The sequence below is a fragment of the Morone saxatilis genome, unplaced genomic scaffold, assembly GCF_004916995.1.
Source record: "Morone saxatilis isolate NCDOM2014 unplaced genomic scaffold, NCSU_SB_2.0 Contig21, whole genome shotgun sequence".
In the NCBI taxonomy this organism is placed as follows: Eukaryota; Metazoa; Chordata; class Actinopteri; family Moronidae; genus Morone; species Morone saxatilis.
Window position 1 is genome coordinate 11,231,943 of NW_023339774.1, and position 16,561 is coordinate 11,248,503.

Genomic DNA, 16,561 nt, shown 5'->3' on the forward strand with positions numbered 1-16,561 from the left:
CACCCTTTTCATGGCGTGAGTCTGTATTTGTGATTAAGTGTGTGTGGAGACAATAAGACACAGAAAAAGTAAAAATGAGGTCAATTCTCAACGTTTTATTCAACTAAGTTTCACCAAAAGCTTTGAAGTCTTCCGTTGCTTATAAATATAACAAATACATTTTCCTTTAAACAGCTGGTTCATTTTAAACTTGTGATATAATTGATAATGACTTAACAATGAGGGCAAGCTGGTTTACATTTGTATTTCGCTATTCTAAGCTTCTAATTCATGGATTTCATTCTTTCACTATCTTACAAGTGGTATGAAACGCAAGCATACAGTACAATGCAAAAGAAATATACCATACAGAAAAGATGAGATAAGGATATACTTATTTGTAAGGAGAAAAAAAAAACTGCTTTCCCACACAAACAAAGAAGAATTCAACATTATCTGACACTATGACATCAGATTACTTTTTATTATCCTAGATTGGGACTATTTTAAATTGTAAACAACATTACTAACAATTTAAATTTTATTTCAAGATGTTTTATATGCTTTAATATGCAGTCCTCTTCATTGTCATTTACAGAGCACGCTGTGAATGACTGTCAACTCTTAATACCTGAAAAAAAGAGATAAAAATAGAACAAACACCCCATGAGGATTACAATGGAGGACACAAGAAATATCAAAGAATTATTTGTCACATGAAACATGAGACACTTACGTTGACATGTGACAACCTGACACGTAGGCGTAGTTGCCAGTGTAGCGAACGTCACAGCGCACAATGTTGTTGCTGTAGTCACTTTCTGGGACCTGATAGTACGGATTTACACTGACCTGTGGAGAACAACAAGATACATATTACAAAAAATATATGAACGAATAATGCAAAGATAAAAACACAGCAAAGACCCGAATCAAATGTTGATGAATGTAATGTGATTCCACTCTTTTAAAGGGGTTTAGTGTCTCAGGAGGAAGCCAAACATCATCTGGTATTTCTAACAAACCTTGAGGATATAGTTTCCAGGTTTCACATCTGTGATGTCAATCCACTGGCAGTCGATGTCTGCGTTGTAGGTATCATAACATCCCGGGCTAAGGCCCTGCACATTGGACAGCATCCATTAAAAGCATTATATAAACAAACAACTTGTTACTAAACAATATAAGGCCCTTTTACATATAGAAACTTTCATAAAGACCTTATACAATATACCAATATACCTTAAATTTATTACAGTATAGAATAAAAAGCTTATAATAACAAGAACATTAATTAAAACTGTATTTTTGGTTCAGTCTTAGAGGTATTATTTGGATGCAATATCAGCAAGAAGAGAAAGAAGAGGATGGAAAAAAAAAGTCATGAACTAAACAACTGATCACAGACGTTCAGGCCAGTGGGATCGTCTTGCCGGAGAAACAGGAAATCATTAAATCACCATCACCACTGGCTCGTGCAAAAGGAAATACTACAGTTGTTCTCTAAAGGACAGCTGCCTCAGTGAAAGAGAACTTGTTTTTCTTAGTTCCACTCACCTTTTCCAACTTTAGAAACCTTTCTCTATTTCTGAACTGGCTTTTATTTTGCAACATTAATAATTGAAACAGACTTTTACCACAAGAAGACATTTTGACACGTCACAGTAGAAAAAACACGGGTGTAAATAATTCAATCAATTAAGGCTGAATTCCATTTAGGTTCTTAAGTTTCAGGGTCCTGGTATTGTTCATGCTGCCTCACTGTCTCACTGTCATCGTCTACTGGGACACCATCGTTAATGTTATTAGTAACACCTGTGCTTTTCTTGATATGACAAGTATAAATGTCTTCAGTGCCCACAGGATGCTTATAATATGTACAACTGCTGTGGACAATTAGTGCTATGAATGGTGACATGAATATGAAGATGTAATATGTGTATTAATAGATTAGTCTCTTTTCTTTATATAAAAAATAATAATATGGTGTCTCCATGTTAAAGGGTTACAGCTTTAACCCTGCAATAACAGTAACAATAACAATTTTGGCTAGTTAGATGATACTCTCTGTGTTTATATGCAGAAGCTGCCAGCTCGTTTATTCTGAATTACTTTTAACATTGTTGCTCTAGCTAACACAAGCTAACGGGCTAAAATTGGTTGCAGGCGCTTATTTAAACTTGTATTAAAAGATTTTTAAAAGGGCAGCGGAAACAAGCTGACATACTTGAATTGTATGAAGTTGATGTGGTAAACTCGTTAGCAAAAAGTTGCTTATTTACACATCCAGCAGACACCGAGCACATTAGCATTGGTTTGTGTGTGTCTCTGGCCACTGGATAAGTAGCTCCTTTTAGCTCTGTCTCCACTAACTCCTTAAAGAAATATCTGTCTCTTTAGCTGATAAATGCTTCTCTATTTTCACAAGCTAGTTGCTACCTTGCTAACTAACCTAAGTAGGTAGCATAGAGTCCAAAACCAAAACAATGAGCTGAAAGAAGCTAAATGCAGAGCTGACAAGAACTGCAGTATCAGGTGATAATTCTCTGTGGGTTTGTTTGAGCGGCCCAAAGTGATCTATTGTTAATACAGTAATAATAATATGATATTATATAATATAATAATATATAAAAATGCAGCTTTAAAGTGAGTAACAACAACATATTAACAGTTCACTTTTCAGCATGTATCTCTGAGACCTGGGTATGTGCAGTGCAGGCAAATCGCCGGTAGTAGCCGTAGTCACAGGAAGTGTCCTCCAGGCAGAAGCTGGCCTTGTGGCCCTCAGCCATCGAGTGGTGAGTGCTGGCATCCAGCAGCTCGTAGTGGCTGAACTCGTCCATGCTGTGGAAGTGCCTGTGGATCAGCAGCAGCAGTGTTCATCATCAGTTTTAATCTATAACGAGCGAGGTCCACATCAATCTAGGACTGTTTATCATGTTGAGACCGGCCAGGGACATTTATACACTTACTGATTAACATTTAAATACATTTTGTTGGACTTTTACCAGCATTGACCAGCATTCAAATGGCTGCAAGTCACTGTGACTGGAAACCTCACAGTTGTTTATTTTATTTATTATAAAACTGCAATGAATCTGAATTTGCTTTCACTCCATTATCCTAAAGACAGAGTTTGTTTAATGAGACAGAAACAATCTGGATTTGAACATCACTCAGCTTTCAAAGCCCTGAAAAATAATCTATACAGTCTACATCAACAGTTTATTGGATCACTGCCAAATGTGCTCCATCTTGGGGATTAGCACAGTGGACTGGTTGTTTCACAACATAACTATGGACTGAGGTAGTTTCTGTAGAATCAAGAAAAACCAGGCACGTTTCCACCAGCTCAATGAAGGAACAAAAATACCAGCGGTTTTTCCTTTTTGGCTTACTATCTTCATCACACAACTTTATTTTACAGTGTCTGGGTTTGCAGTTTTAAATTAACTAAATTCAAAGGTCATATGTTGTTCAGTCACATCATATTTTGAAAAGGCCCGATGTAGGTTTTACAATCTTTATGCTAAGATTGTAAAAATAAAAAAATGAGCCTAAAGATACAAACAAAAACTCATGTTAAGATGTCAGTCCTGATATCAAAATCCCTGCAAAGCAATAAAACAGCCAACAGAAACTATAAAACTGCCAAAAGTAACACAACTGTGGTTCAACAGGGGGTGCCATACCACAACTATAGACTGGAAAGTACAGATAGTGTACTGATAAATAGTTCCTCTTGGAAACAATTGGTTGCTTATATTGTAACTCATGAGCAAAACAACTACACAAATTTATCTTTTGAGTTACAATGTGCAAAGAACATTTTCTGTCTCTGATTCAAACTCTTAAAAGATTGTGAATAACGCAACGTCTTAATGTTTTTTGATCTTCACCCGATTCAGACGTGTGTCTTTGCGTTCAGAACTTAAAAGCCCTGATCTGATTTACGTATTCATGCATGAAAATCCTCATGCAAATGATTAATTGATGCCAGCATGTTGGCCAGAGAGAACAAATGATGCAAGAGACGAGCCACAAGTCACGGAGACTTTTTTGAGTGTGTGATGGTGAGGTGGACAGCACTGACATGACATTATACTCACTGGTGACAGCTGTGCCACTCCCAGGAGTAACGTGGCCTGTTGGGCAGGAAGTCTGCTGTCCCCTGGTTCTTGACTCTCTGAGGAAACCTCAGCAGCATACGGGTGTCATAGTCTCTAATACTGGATCTATAGGCTGAGCTGCACACAAAAACAACACAGGTCATGTATGGACACAATTACATCACTCAGATTGTTTTTCCTGCTACATGCCCTCCTCTGAGTGGAGCAGAGTGTGAATGTCTGAGTGAAGGCAGTCTATGTGTAAATGGTGGGTGGAAAAATAGTTTGAAGGCACGTGGTTGTTTGGGTTAGTTTTCGATAATGTGTTTACCATTCGTGCTTTCTCTTCTCGGACGAACTATGATTAAACTTTACAGAAATCCACCGCTCCACCCCTCTCCACCATCAGTGGCAGGATTCAGTTAATTTTACCTCATGGTTCCACTGGGCAGCCCTCACCCACAAACACTTTAGTTGGTTGTTATGGCTCAAAGCTCTCTGAATCACACTCAGACTTGGCTGCAAACCGTGCTCTTTTTTTCTCCATGTGGATATGTCCTGACGGCAGTCTACCTTGACAAGCAGTTTTCCTCAGCTGCACATCTCAGGTTGTACATTGGGACTCTCTGGGCATAAGCAGAGGCTTGAATGTAGTATGGGTCAGGTACGAGATCAGGCAGACCTAAAACACCAAAACAACATTATAATAGTAATAATTATAGCTAAATATGACAGCTAAATAAAAATGGTGCATAAAAACATATACATATAAACTGACATAAATCATTAAATGAATATTTTTAACACATTTAAACTTCCTCTATCTTTAACATATAGGAAATACACATGCAGGCAAAGAGAGAAACACTAACTGATTAATTTATTAACTGATTGCTTGCTTGATAGACTTCATATATAAAATAATTTAAGCATCCTAAACACCACTTCGGTCATATCTACCTCATTATTGACCTGAATGTTGTTCTGAGAGCTCTTACCGTACTGATGATTCCTGGTGCCATATCCGGGTCTTGCTCTCGGCCTCGGTCTCTCGTAAACGTCATAATAATTGTAATACGGATTATCCCTATCAGTGGACTTGTAGGGGTCGTAGGGATCGTCGCCGACCATCATGTCTTCTCTCCTGGGCAGAGGCGGACTGACAGTGACCTTTTCCTGGGTCTCATTGGCTCCGCTGCTCCTCTGCGTCCCATTGCGCTCACCGGGGCGGTCACGGTGATGCTGGCGGTGCTCTTGTCCTCTCAGGAGCCTTTGGAGTGGAGGCGGGAGGCCACCGGGGCTGTGCGGGTTGGACGCCGGCCGGGAAGGCTGCTGCTGCTGCTGCTGGGCCACCGGCTGGCTGGAGGTGTCCGTATGTCTCACGCCCGCATCACGAATGATGGTGACAGGTCGCGCTTGCACTTGTTCCTGCGGTGCGCCCCTTCGCCTCGGCGGCTGATACTCCGAGCCCTGGCTTAAAATGCTAAAAATCTTGCCGTTGTGCGACCACTGTAGCGTCTGCCGCAGACCCGCTCTTTGGTTATCTCCCTGTTGTGCCCCCGGATCCTCCTGAGACTGAGCATCTTGCAGGATGAAAACAAAACAATAGACGCACGCATACGCGTAAAGTGGCGTGCCAAATATGCGTAATCCCATTATGAACTCAATTAAAGGCGATTTTAATGTGACAAAGCGATTATTTCAAATGAGTCGGGATTGCCACTGGTCTTTAACCTAAATATCCTTCATCTCTATTTGAAGGATGTTCAATGAGCAGAGAAGAGAAAGCTAAGTTTGAATGTATCCGTGTAAACTCATATCGCTCTGCTCCTGCAGCCTGCAGATGCGTCCAGTGAGATGAGGATGAGGAGGAGGAGTTCAGCATTTGGAGTTTCTGAATCTGTTACACAAGTCTGGCGCTGCTGCTCATATAACCACTGGATGGATACTTGATGTCTGATCATGCCCTTCCAAGTGTGTTTGATAACTGCTCTGTCTGGCCCTTTCAAAGGTGGTTAATGTGTTTGAGTAACAAGCAGTGAAACAGATCTTCTTCATCACCAAGAATGGAAACAGATGCATATTTTGAATCATAACAATTGTATCAAAAACAGACACAAACCCTCTTGTGAAATCCACCCTACTTAGTTTGATAGCATACGAATAATAATGAATAGTTTTTTTGTTTTGTTTCCTGACTGTTGGATGAACTCCCAACCAAATGGCAACACACTCTGCCAAAAGTCTCTACACTGCACTTTCTCATAGGAGGATCTTCTAAGGAGAAACCTAAACATGACTCCTTGATGGTCCTGCAACATTTTCAGTTTTTTCTTTGGAAACCATCTCCCACAATCCCCCCTCCACCCTCCCCCCTCTACCCCAGCCGCGCCTCACCCCTGTCTGTACTGGAGCTTTGCTGACAACGTGAACGCCTCATCACATGCATCTCATAGTAATCTTCTATAAGGTCATAATTAGTGTAGTCTGAGCAATAAACAAAATGAAGCTGTGGTGTTACGTGATATCTGCATTACTGTGTCTGGTGGCAGACTGGTGACCCCCACGCTCCTCTCCTGATTAATGTAAGTTATATGCTGCTGCCCAGTCAAATCACTGCCCTGTCAGAGGTATAATGCATAGCTTGGTAAACGTAATCCAAGGTCTTCATTTTCTTCTGTTTAGCTAACCAGGAAATTCTTTCTAGCATCTACATAATTGACCGCAGGATGGCGGCTGCTAAACCACAGCAAATGGTCACAAAGATTGTACAGTTTCTCAAATCACAAAGTTTTATGAGAGCTACAGAGTTAAAAGCATCACATTTGGATTGTATGTGAAGAATATGTACAACCAACTGTGAGCTGTTAGTAGAAGTCCTCAAGCAACGAATAATTTGCTTTACAAAATCTGTTTTGAAAAATGGAGAGGAAGTCTTTATAATATGAAACATTATGTGACACATGCAGGATAATAGTTTCTGGACTTTGCAAAATAAAGGTCCCCTGTGATCTAATAAAGCAATTACAGTGTCCCATTTCCTGACACTAGGGGGCAGGTGGCAGCAATTAATATTGGAGTGCTGCATGCTATTGTCTAATCAGAACATGAGGGAGTTGTTTAGGATTATGGTCTTCCCTCAGAAAAACTCTACATTCTTATCTTATTCCTTTGGATTATGTTTTCTGTCTGCGGATGAGCTAGTGTCTAGAAAACCAAAAAATAGTAGTTGCTGGTGGCACCAAAAGAGACTCTGTATGGAGCCAGGTGTCATCTAATATAGAGTTTATTCTAGTTTTTTGTAGCAACGTTGAGATGGTTTCTTTTTTAGAAACGTCCTGTTCACTCACTCTGTTACCCACATTTACACCTGGAAACTTCCTAGTACAATGTACTTGCTCAGGTGCACCTCAGTGGTTTTAATGAGGGAGGGGCAAGCTCTGGTTTTTCCCTTTTTACTGCTCAAATGTGTCGTGTCAAGCCTAGGACTGAACTGGTGACCATCTGGTCACAATGCTCCTTCTTTAACATTTAAAGCAGTAGTTTGACATTATGGTTAATCCGCTTATTCATTTTCTGGTGGAGAGATAGATGAGCAGATTGATATACCATTCTCTTATCTGTTAGCTTAGCTTAGCCTGGAAAAGGAGGAACAGTTAGACAAGCTCTCTTCTTTTTACCAATTCATATAAGTTAAGAACCAATTTGGCAATTTGTTTCCCCTGTTTCTAATCTTTGAGCTAAGCTAACCTCACTAGCTGTAGCTTCATATTTAACAGACAGATGGTACTGATCTTCTCATCTGATTCTACACTAGAAAGTGTATTTGCCAGAAAGTAAAACTATTCCTTTAAGGTGGAAGTATGCTTTATTCGAATTGCTTGTCAGACAGAACAGCACCTTTCCAACACTGGAACTGGGCGGCTGCATCCATCAATTTTTGTAACTTTCCTAAACCGACGATCCCACGTTCACTCCCACTTCACGCAGTGCCCGGCCAGCTGTGTGGATGTGAGGAAGTATGTAAGTAGGCAGGATTTTAATTTCTGTCAAGCTCTCTTTTTAGTTCTTCAAACCACTACTCCTCTCACTTTTTGCACGTGCAGCAGAGCGCAAGACCACGATGCCTTTGAGACAGATGTGTGCCGTCATTTGAACAATTATCACGTCTCATCCTTCTCTATAACGGCAGGCTTTGCTCCAACTTTGACTGTGGCTGTTCAGAACAGCTTTGAACACTTTTCCTTCAAACGTGATCAAGCGACACGTCGTATGAGCTAGTTCATTTTGAGCACCACTGTCCCAAAGACCTGAAAAACATGTCTTCTCATTTACTTTAATTGGTGTCATCCTACAGGACCAAACAGTTTTCTTTAAGGGGCTAAAACTGCTCATTAATCAGAATTGAGATATTTTAATTAAAATCTGATAACACTTTTCTGACACTTCCTGCTTAAAACCCCAAAAAGTCAGAAGGATGGTGAGGCCTCACTTACTAACTCCCACAAATGTTTTTAATAATGACAACCGTCGATCTTAGATGGTCTGAATGTTTGAAAGACTTGAAACCACCCATATTTATACATTATACACATCAATAGGCTGAAGAGCTTTATGGTGGCAGGTTTCAACATTCTGACCTGACGAAGATTCATCGAATGTTGGCATTATTAAAAAGAGTTTTGTGACTGAATGGGCTTTATCGCTTTTTCATTGATGCTGTTTTCTGATGGCCTTGCACCTGAGTGATGTGCGTATAACTACTTTCCTTCTTCTGGTCGTGTTGCCAAACTATTATGGTCTATTTTAGTTTTTATATAACAAATACATTTCATTAATTAATAAATAAGATGGATTCAAGCTATGGATGTCTTTTCAAAATTTTAAAGGTGCCCTGTGGAGTTTTATGTATTTACATTCAGTGTTACTTTGCAACATTTGCAAAGACAATTTCTATGTACATTATGAATCCTGTATTGTTGAGACTATTGGCAGGACTGTGAATATCATGTCACATGCTTGCTCGTACCAATACGGATGCGTCTTTATGGACAAGGACAAACAAAGCTCATTAAAACTACTGATCCATAACAAAACTAGATGTCAGAGACTCCACAAGGGGACATTTAGCTTTGATTGTTGCATATTTAGTTATGGATATTTAATGTTATTGAAAAATATTCCACATGAAGCGATTTGAGGAGCTTTAAAAAACACAATGTGATGGTCATTTATAAATTAACATCAACTTTTATGATTCCAGTGAAAAATCTATTCTGCCCAAACAGTAGCTGAGAAAGAGATCAAGAACCAACAGCCAACTAAAAATACTTTACAGTCTGTGAAAGGGTTCTTTTAATGGTAGAGTACACGGATTAAATCATGCTGTAAATTACAGTTAAACCAGTTGTATTGTTCTTGGATAAAAGAGGGCACACATCATCTCACAGTCACGTGACTTCAGCTTGTGTAAGCCGTGAGGGCGGATCAGAGCAAGTGGTCGTTGAGTTATATGAGCTCCTGAAAATGTATCCTCCCTGCAGACTTGTACTTGAGTTGTTCAAGAGTTAAAGATAAGTGGGAAACGTTTGATACAAGAAACAAGGACAGCAACGACTCCCTAATCCAGATAAACTATTAGATGCATTAGTGAAACTGTGAATAAGCAGTTCCAGAGGAATAAGAAGTGAAAAAGAAGTGAATAAAAAATCTTTCCAAACTGAATCACCAAGCAACATCAGCAGCAAATCTGTCTTTTGTAAGTGTTTCCTGTTTTGTCTTCAGAGGATGCCCTCTAGCAGTTTTATTCATTCAAATGTGTAGGATTTGCTTCCAGTATGAAACAGCTGTAATATGTGATTGTGTTTTTTGCTTTGAGGATGACTAACATACACTCTTGTGATTCTGCATACCAACAGTTCCTCCAGAGAGGGAAAACTATGTGTTCCCGGGTCGCCTCCTTTCTCTTCCCTGGAAAACCAGTCAGACAGTCAGAACCAGCTGTACTGGGTCACTGATGTTTTTCGCTCGTAATTCATTGAACTTTCTCCAATGCAGAGTCCTTTTTCTCTCCAGCGAGGGCAGCAGCGTTCCCTCACACAGCTCGGAGACACATCTGCAAGGAATTAGCCGAGTTCTTTTGTCCACGTTGCTGGAATTCACCCCCATTCCTGATTTTTTTTGGGCACTCTATTGAGCTAAAAGAATTTGAATAAATCCACGTCTTGCAGACTAAGGAGGGAAAGTAGTGACAGGGCTTCCTTGCATGAGGCTCGTCATTGAGTAAAGAGGAAAACAAAAAAAAGAGCTCCATCCTTTCAAGATGCTATATTTACCATAAACCAACACCAATCATTCAGTGCCATCACTGAGTCATCTGGCACACAACGGCTCTTTGCTCGAGACGTGAAGCCTACCTTTAAGCATTTAGAGCTGCCAGTGTCTGGATTTAAGGCAGATAGATATTTGATTAAATATGCTTTTGTGAACCTGTAATCCATCCTTATCGCTGCATCTTTGGATGAATACTTGTTCAAAACCTGTTAAACAGCCAACTTCAGGAGTATTATTTTAAAGAGAAAGGTTTTTTTTTTCCCTTTTACATTTAATTATTCATTCTCATGTCATCATTATGATCTCATCACAGTGACACAGGACCACACACATCTCTCAAAACATCCACAGCGAGGCCTACTTCCTCTAATCTACTCCCATGACTCTTCTATCGCATCCCTCTACTTAAACCCCGCAACTTCTATCCCATAACATCTCTGCTTCTGTTAATCTCATTTACAGCTTTTTACATGCTTAGATGTACTCTCTTTTATTTCCTTCTAGTAGTAGGGTTTCCCTCCACCTATTTGCAAAACTCAGCCTATTCAAACTGGTCAGGTTCAACTCAGCTCGAAACTCTATGACAGAAACAGACAATTCAAATATTTTCTCCTCTTTCATAAATACTGGGTTTCCATTACTCTTGGAGCACCAAGTAAGGGCTTGTACCACACACACACACACACCGCATCACACACACAGAGTCTGGTGGACTACGTGGCACTCTGCACATGCACTATAGACTCTGCAACCAGGAGGAGGAGCACTTTATCAAGACACAACCCAGAAAACTTTACATTGTGTGATGATTCATGCAGATGTCCTTTTTCTTTTCACTCCCTGTGTCTTCTCGTCATCCCACAACCGCAGAGGAGAGATTCCAGTTAATCCAGTAATAAAAAGATGTATTTGCTCTTCTTTGATTTGTGATGTTGTATTAATTATTTTCAGCAGTGATTTATGTGTTTCTCTATTTCACAAGACAATAACATAAATCTGATAACATAAATCACACCACATCTGTTGTGTGTCAGTGTTGTTATGAGGAAGCCTTAAAACTCCACATGTGAAATGAAGTGAGCTAAAGACCAATTTAAACCTGCAATAACGGATTTCTTTGGCCATTTGCCAGCAGCGAAAACAAGCCGTGAACACATTGACAAATTATCACCATTTAAAGGAATAGTTTATTAAAGGAATAGTTCGATATTAGATAGGAAACATTTGTTTAGTTTTCCAGTCTTTGTGCTAAAGCTAAGCTTAACCAGGCTGCTGGCTATAAGATCCATGTTTAACGGACAGGTATTGAGAGTGGTTTAAGATATTCTCTAACTCTCTAAAATATCAATATTCCTTTAATAAAACTATTCCGTTTAAATGGTGATGTAGATTTGTCGATTGTTCACGGCTTGTTTTCGGCTGCTGGCAACATGGCCCAAGGATAGTATCAATCTCGGATTGAGTCTAACTTGTAGCAGGTTTAAATTGGTCTTTAGCTCAGGTCCCCTTCATTTCACATGTGGAATAGTCAACGGTCGCATCCTACATGTACATGTAACGGGTTGGTACTACTAAAACAGACTGTGGGGTTTGATCTTCTATGTGCAAGGATTATACTGTATATATTTCTTGTGAAATAGAGATAAAACACATAGGATTCCCCCCACCCACCTAACTGCTTGCAAAAGAAATACTCATCCTATGAACATCACAATATCAGGAAGGAGCATCACAGATACATCTTTTTAGGACGGGAAACGGAATCTCTCCTCTGCGGTTGGGAAGAGACTGAGGAATACAGATTAACGGGGTAGTTCGGACATATAAGAAAGTATAACAAAGGAATCTGCTGAAGATTGATGTCACACAATGAGGTAATATAAAGTTTTCGCTGGGTTCGTTGCGGATTATAAGATAAAGTGCTTCCTTCCAATCTATGCTCTCTTGGTTTGCAGAAGGATCTATAGTTTGATATGTGCATGTGCCCGTTCAGTAGGAAAGGCAAAACTCCTACCGACTCTGTTGTGTGTAGAGGACGATAGATCTGCGGATTGTGCGTGTGACTGTGTGTGTGTTGTGTGTAGTTGTTTAACAAGATGTACCTTGATACTTTGGTGCTCCAAGGATTCAATGGAAAAATGACTCTCTTTAGGGTTAGATTTGTCTTGTAATTTTTTTGATCGCCTGGGAAGGAAAATATTTGATATTTTATACAGGGGAGGAGAAGTATAGAGTCAGCTGTTCAGATTCGAAGACATCCTCAATGAATCTAGTAAAAAAAGATCCATCATGTGATACCAGTTTAAATATAGGCTAGTAGGTTTTGCAATACATTATATTGGTTGGATAGGAATACCTCTACTTATTTAAGACTTACACTTAGAAAGTGGACATTGTAATGAATGGGATGTTCGAGGCCAGGTTTAGTTTTTAATTGAATTATTTTAACATTCAAAAATAAAAAGCAAAAGATATACAAGAAAAATGAATAAGAGAGAGAATGTATAACATATCTTTCAACCTGACAAGTTCATCATCTATCTAATCAATACATGAATCTTATACACGAAATGCAAATCAGTATAAAATAAGTCAAGAGATTAGGGATAGAAAGGTTTATCGGTTTAAGTAGGAGGATGCGATAGAAGAGTCTGGGAGTAGATTTAGAGAAGTAGGGGGGGCGGGGCTATAACATACGTGCTTTACATGAAGAGGAAGTGGTGGGAGAATGGATGGTTGGATCTGGGATAGCCAGGAAGGAGGTGAGTTGCGGTGAGTGGAGATCATAATGAAGCAATGGCGCGAGGAAGAATGGTTGGAGAATGAACATCGACTGGATACGCTGCCTGAAAGAGCAAAGGAAGGAAAAGAGGGAAGAAAAATACGTGGGATCCATCTTACCATCTAAAGGAAGACTAAAGTCAAAGGCCGCATAAGAGTAGCTCACCCTGGGGGCGTGCACAACGAGGTATTAGCAGCGTCTGGAAAGCGGCGGACAAGGAATGCGAAAGTCACGAGGGAGTAGGCAGCGGGATTAAGGAATGGGAAGTTACAGTCAAGGGAAGAGGAGGGAGAGCCGGAAGTGAAGTTAATACAGACGCAGCGGGCCTGAGGCGAGGCGTGTCATAGCACAAGTGCGCCATGGGAATGCAGGATGGACAGCGAATGTGTGGAGGGGTCTCACTGCTGGAGCTAGAAATAGACGATGTGGGGGCATGATAGGGAGCAAAGTGACTCAATTGGTGACTGTGTATATATGTCTGTGTGTGTGTACGTAATGTATATTGTGTGTGTGTGCATGGTGTGCTGTATTAATGGGGTGTGGGGGTGAAATATGTGTGTTGTGGGGCAGTGTGTGTGTATGGCCCGGGTGTTGCAGCAGTGGCGGTTCAACGATGCGGAAACTACGGAGGGAGGCACGGGGGGGGTGTCCTCGGAGAGGGGAGGCCCGAAAGGTCCCAAGAGGGGGATATCTGTGAGTGAGGATGGAAAGAAGGAGAGGAGAGGGGTAAGCGGAGGCACAAGTGAGTGGGAGCGGTGCAGGTACGGTAGAGAAAAATAAGGTGAGGGCGCGCGGACGGCCGGGAAATGAAAAGGGGGAGAGGGTGATGGAGAGAGAGAAAGGCAGATGGGGAGAAGTGGAAGCCAAAGCACGGGAGACACACAGGCACACACACACGACGGCGTCACGTGCTCACAACGCCCAGCGCAGGGTGAACGAAAACAGATCACGTGTGGATAAAAAACATATGGGGAGCACGGCAACGAGAATACAACATCAGTGGTGAGCAAGGAACAGCCCGTGGAGTGTGCAGGCAGGGAGGGCAACGCGGCCCCAGTGACAAGATCGGGGAGACGAGGAGCAGACGCGCAGGACCGCGCAAATGGATAGCGTGAGAAAGGAAGCGTATATATGTGAGAATGACAGTACTTGAAAAAGATCTGCATGCTGTTCGCCGCCTCCTGTTTGTGGGATGTGTGAGAGAAGATGTTTCAAGAGTGACCATCAGCATGCGGATACAAGCACAGGAGAGGACCAAAAGTTCACGGGATCAGTGTACAAGTGCCATCACTGATCATCTGGCACACAAGCGGACGCATGTCTGGTCGCGTGAACGTGAAGCCCTACCTTATAAGCATTTAGGAGCTGCCGCAAAGTGTGTGGGTTTAAGTGCTAGAATATAAGCGATCTAAGTTCTTGACCTTAAATATGAGATGCGTTGGTGACTCGATTCATTTATATATCCATTCCGTTTAACCGCTGTGCCAGAGGTCTGAGAGTTTAGAATGCAATGGGAAACTTTTTCAAAGAACTCATGAGACTATACCATCGTCCCAGATTGAGAATCTATTAAAGGAAACAAGTTTTGCTATTCACGATACAACTCTAACCATTTACTTAAATTCTACACTAATGTTCATCTTCATCAAATCTTGTTATTGTGACTTTCTCTATTGGAACGAACTCGAAGGTATGCTTCAGAGACCGTCACAATTTATCTCCCCAGAGACAGGGGCGAGGGCCAAGGATCCAGTTCACCATTCTTTGAACAACCATACGCCAATAGACTTCCTGCCTCTGTATTGAGAAATAACTCCTACTTTACTTAAATCCAACGGTGAACTTCTTTAACGGGCGCTGAATAGTATTTCTGCTTTTTATTCTCCTCTTAAATCATCATATCTTCCACGTTCTTTAATCTCATCTTACAGCTTTTTAACTACGCTCTTAAGTACTTTACTCCTTATTATTTTTCTCTCTCTTATTATATTAGTAGTCTTTCTCTCCTCCTTTCTCCTCACCACTAAACTTACCCTATTCAACTCCTTTGTTGGCATGTGTATGACTTTTGAAGGACGGAAAACTATTATATAGTATGCGGATGAAACACGAATTCAAAAATTGATACCTTTTAAGATAAAGTAAAATACGAAAATTAGTCTTTATATCCATTAACTATTCAAAAAGCAGACAATAAATAGATTTCCTCTCAGCGCGATCCACACACCTAAAATCGTGAAAACAACGTGCAGATTCTAAACTCAATACACCTGGTCGAGCATTACTCACAAGTCTGGTGTTTCTTATGGTTCAATATGGTCTTTCCTGGCCTCCTCCTGAATAACGTGACAGTACATGTGCCTACTTTAGTCTCTGGCACATGCAACTGAACAACTAAGGTTTATCTTCTAGACGAGAACATCTTAGTGTGTGTGATGGGAGCACTTTTATCAAAGACACAAATCTCAGGAAATATGACAGTATTTTGGTTCCAATCTGGTGTTAGGAGGATGATTTTACATCGGCCAGGATGTTCTTTTCATTTTTTCTCATCGTTCCCTATGTTCAATTTTCATGCTATTCTCTGTACCAACAAAGTGTCAACCAGCATCCGATGGGAGTTGGAATGCCTGACTGATATTTAAACCAGCCAGTTCCAATGTCATGTATGAAAAATGTTAATTTGCTAGTCTGTCTTCTAATTTTGAATAATACTGATATGACTTCGTCTTATAGATACTATGATAGATGTCAATCAATAGATGACATATAATATATTTTATGATCAGGCTAATGCTGGTTTTCTATTTATTGCTTCTTGCTCTTCATCTTAATCTCAAGCGGAATATTAGTAGAGATCACTGTAAGAAGATCCAGATATTGAACAAATAACTAGTAACCATCACATTCCTGTTGTGGATCAACTGAGGCGGTGTGTTGATAAAGAAAACTCGTGTAAAATAGAACATAACACCGAAATATGAAAGGAGATAGTATGACAAATATTTTAGAACCCCGCAATAACAGATTCTTTTTAGGTCCATTTTGCCAGGCAGTCAATATATTCATAAGCCCTGTTAACAATGTACTAATAATATATATTTTAATAAACCATTTTTAAAGATAATGTTGATATTATGTATGATTATGTAGATTGAGTATCAGACGTGATACATTATATGGATGTTTCTTTTAAGGGTTGTGGTTCAAACACAGTTATTATCGTTATAAAATCAGTCTTCGATATCTTGTCCAGAAAATAAAAAACTCAGAAATTATTGGGAGACTTTAGTTGATGTGAACGGAGCAGGCTGAGTGTTCTTATTTTATGTGCTACGTAAGGTCTGGATGAACATGT

The 16,561-nt window shown here is 40.3% G+C and overlaps 1 protein-coding gene across 1 annotated transcript; it reads right to left on the reverse strand.

The window, feature by feature from the left end:
* Positions 1–66: 66 nt before the first annotated feature.
* On the reverse strand, positions 67–6,004 carry loxa (lysyl oxidase a). Its single transcript, XM_035668087.1, has 7 exons — positions 5,087–6,004; positions 4,662–4,770; positions 4,089–4,226; positions 2,679–2,835; positions 1,005–1,100; positions 716–831; positions 67–610 (listed from the first exon to the last, which is right to left on the reverse strand). The coding sequence occupies exons 1-7, from the start codon at positions 5,742–5,744 to the stop codon at positions 604–606; spliced, it is 1,281 nt and encodes a 426-aa protein (XP_035523980.1). The 5' UTR covers positions 5,745–6,004; the 3' UTR covers positions 67–603.
* Between the last annotated feature and the right edge of the window lie 10,557 nt (positions 6,005–16,561).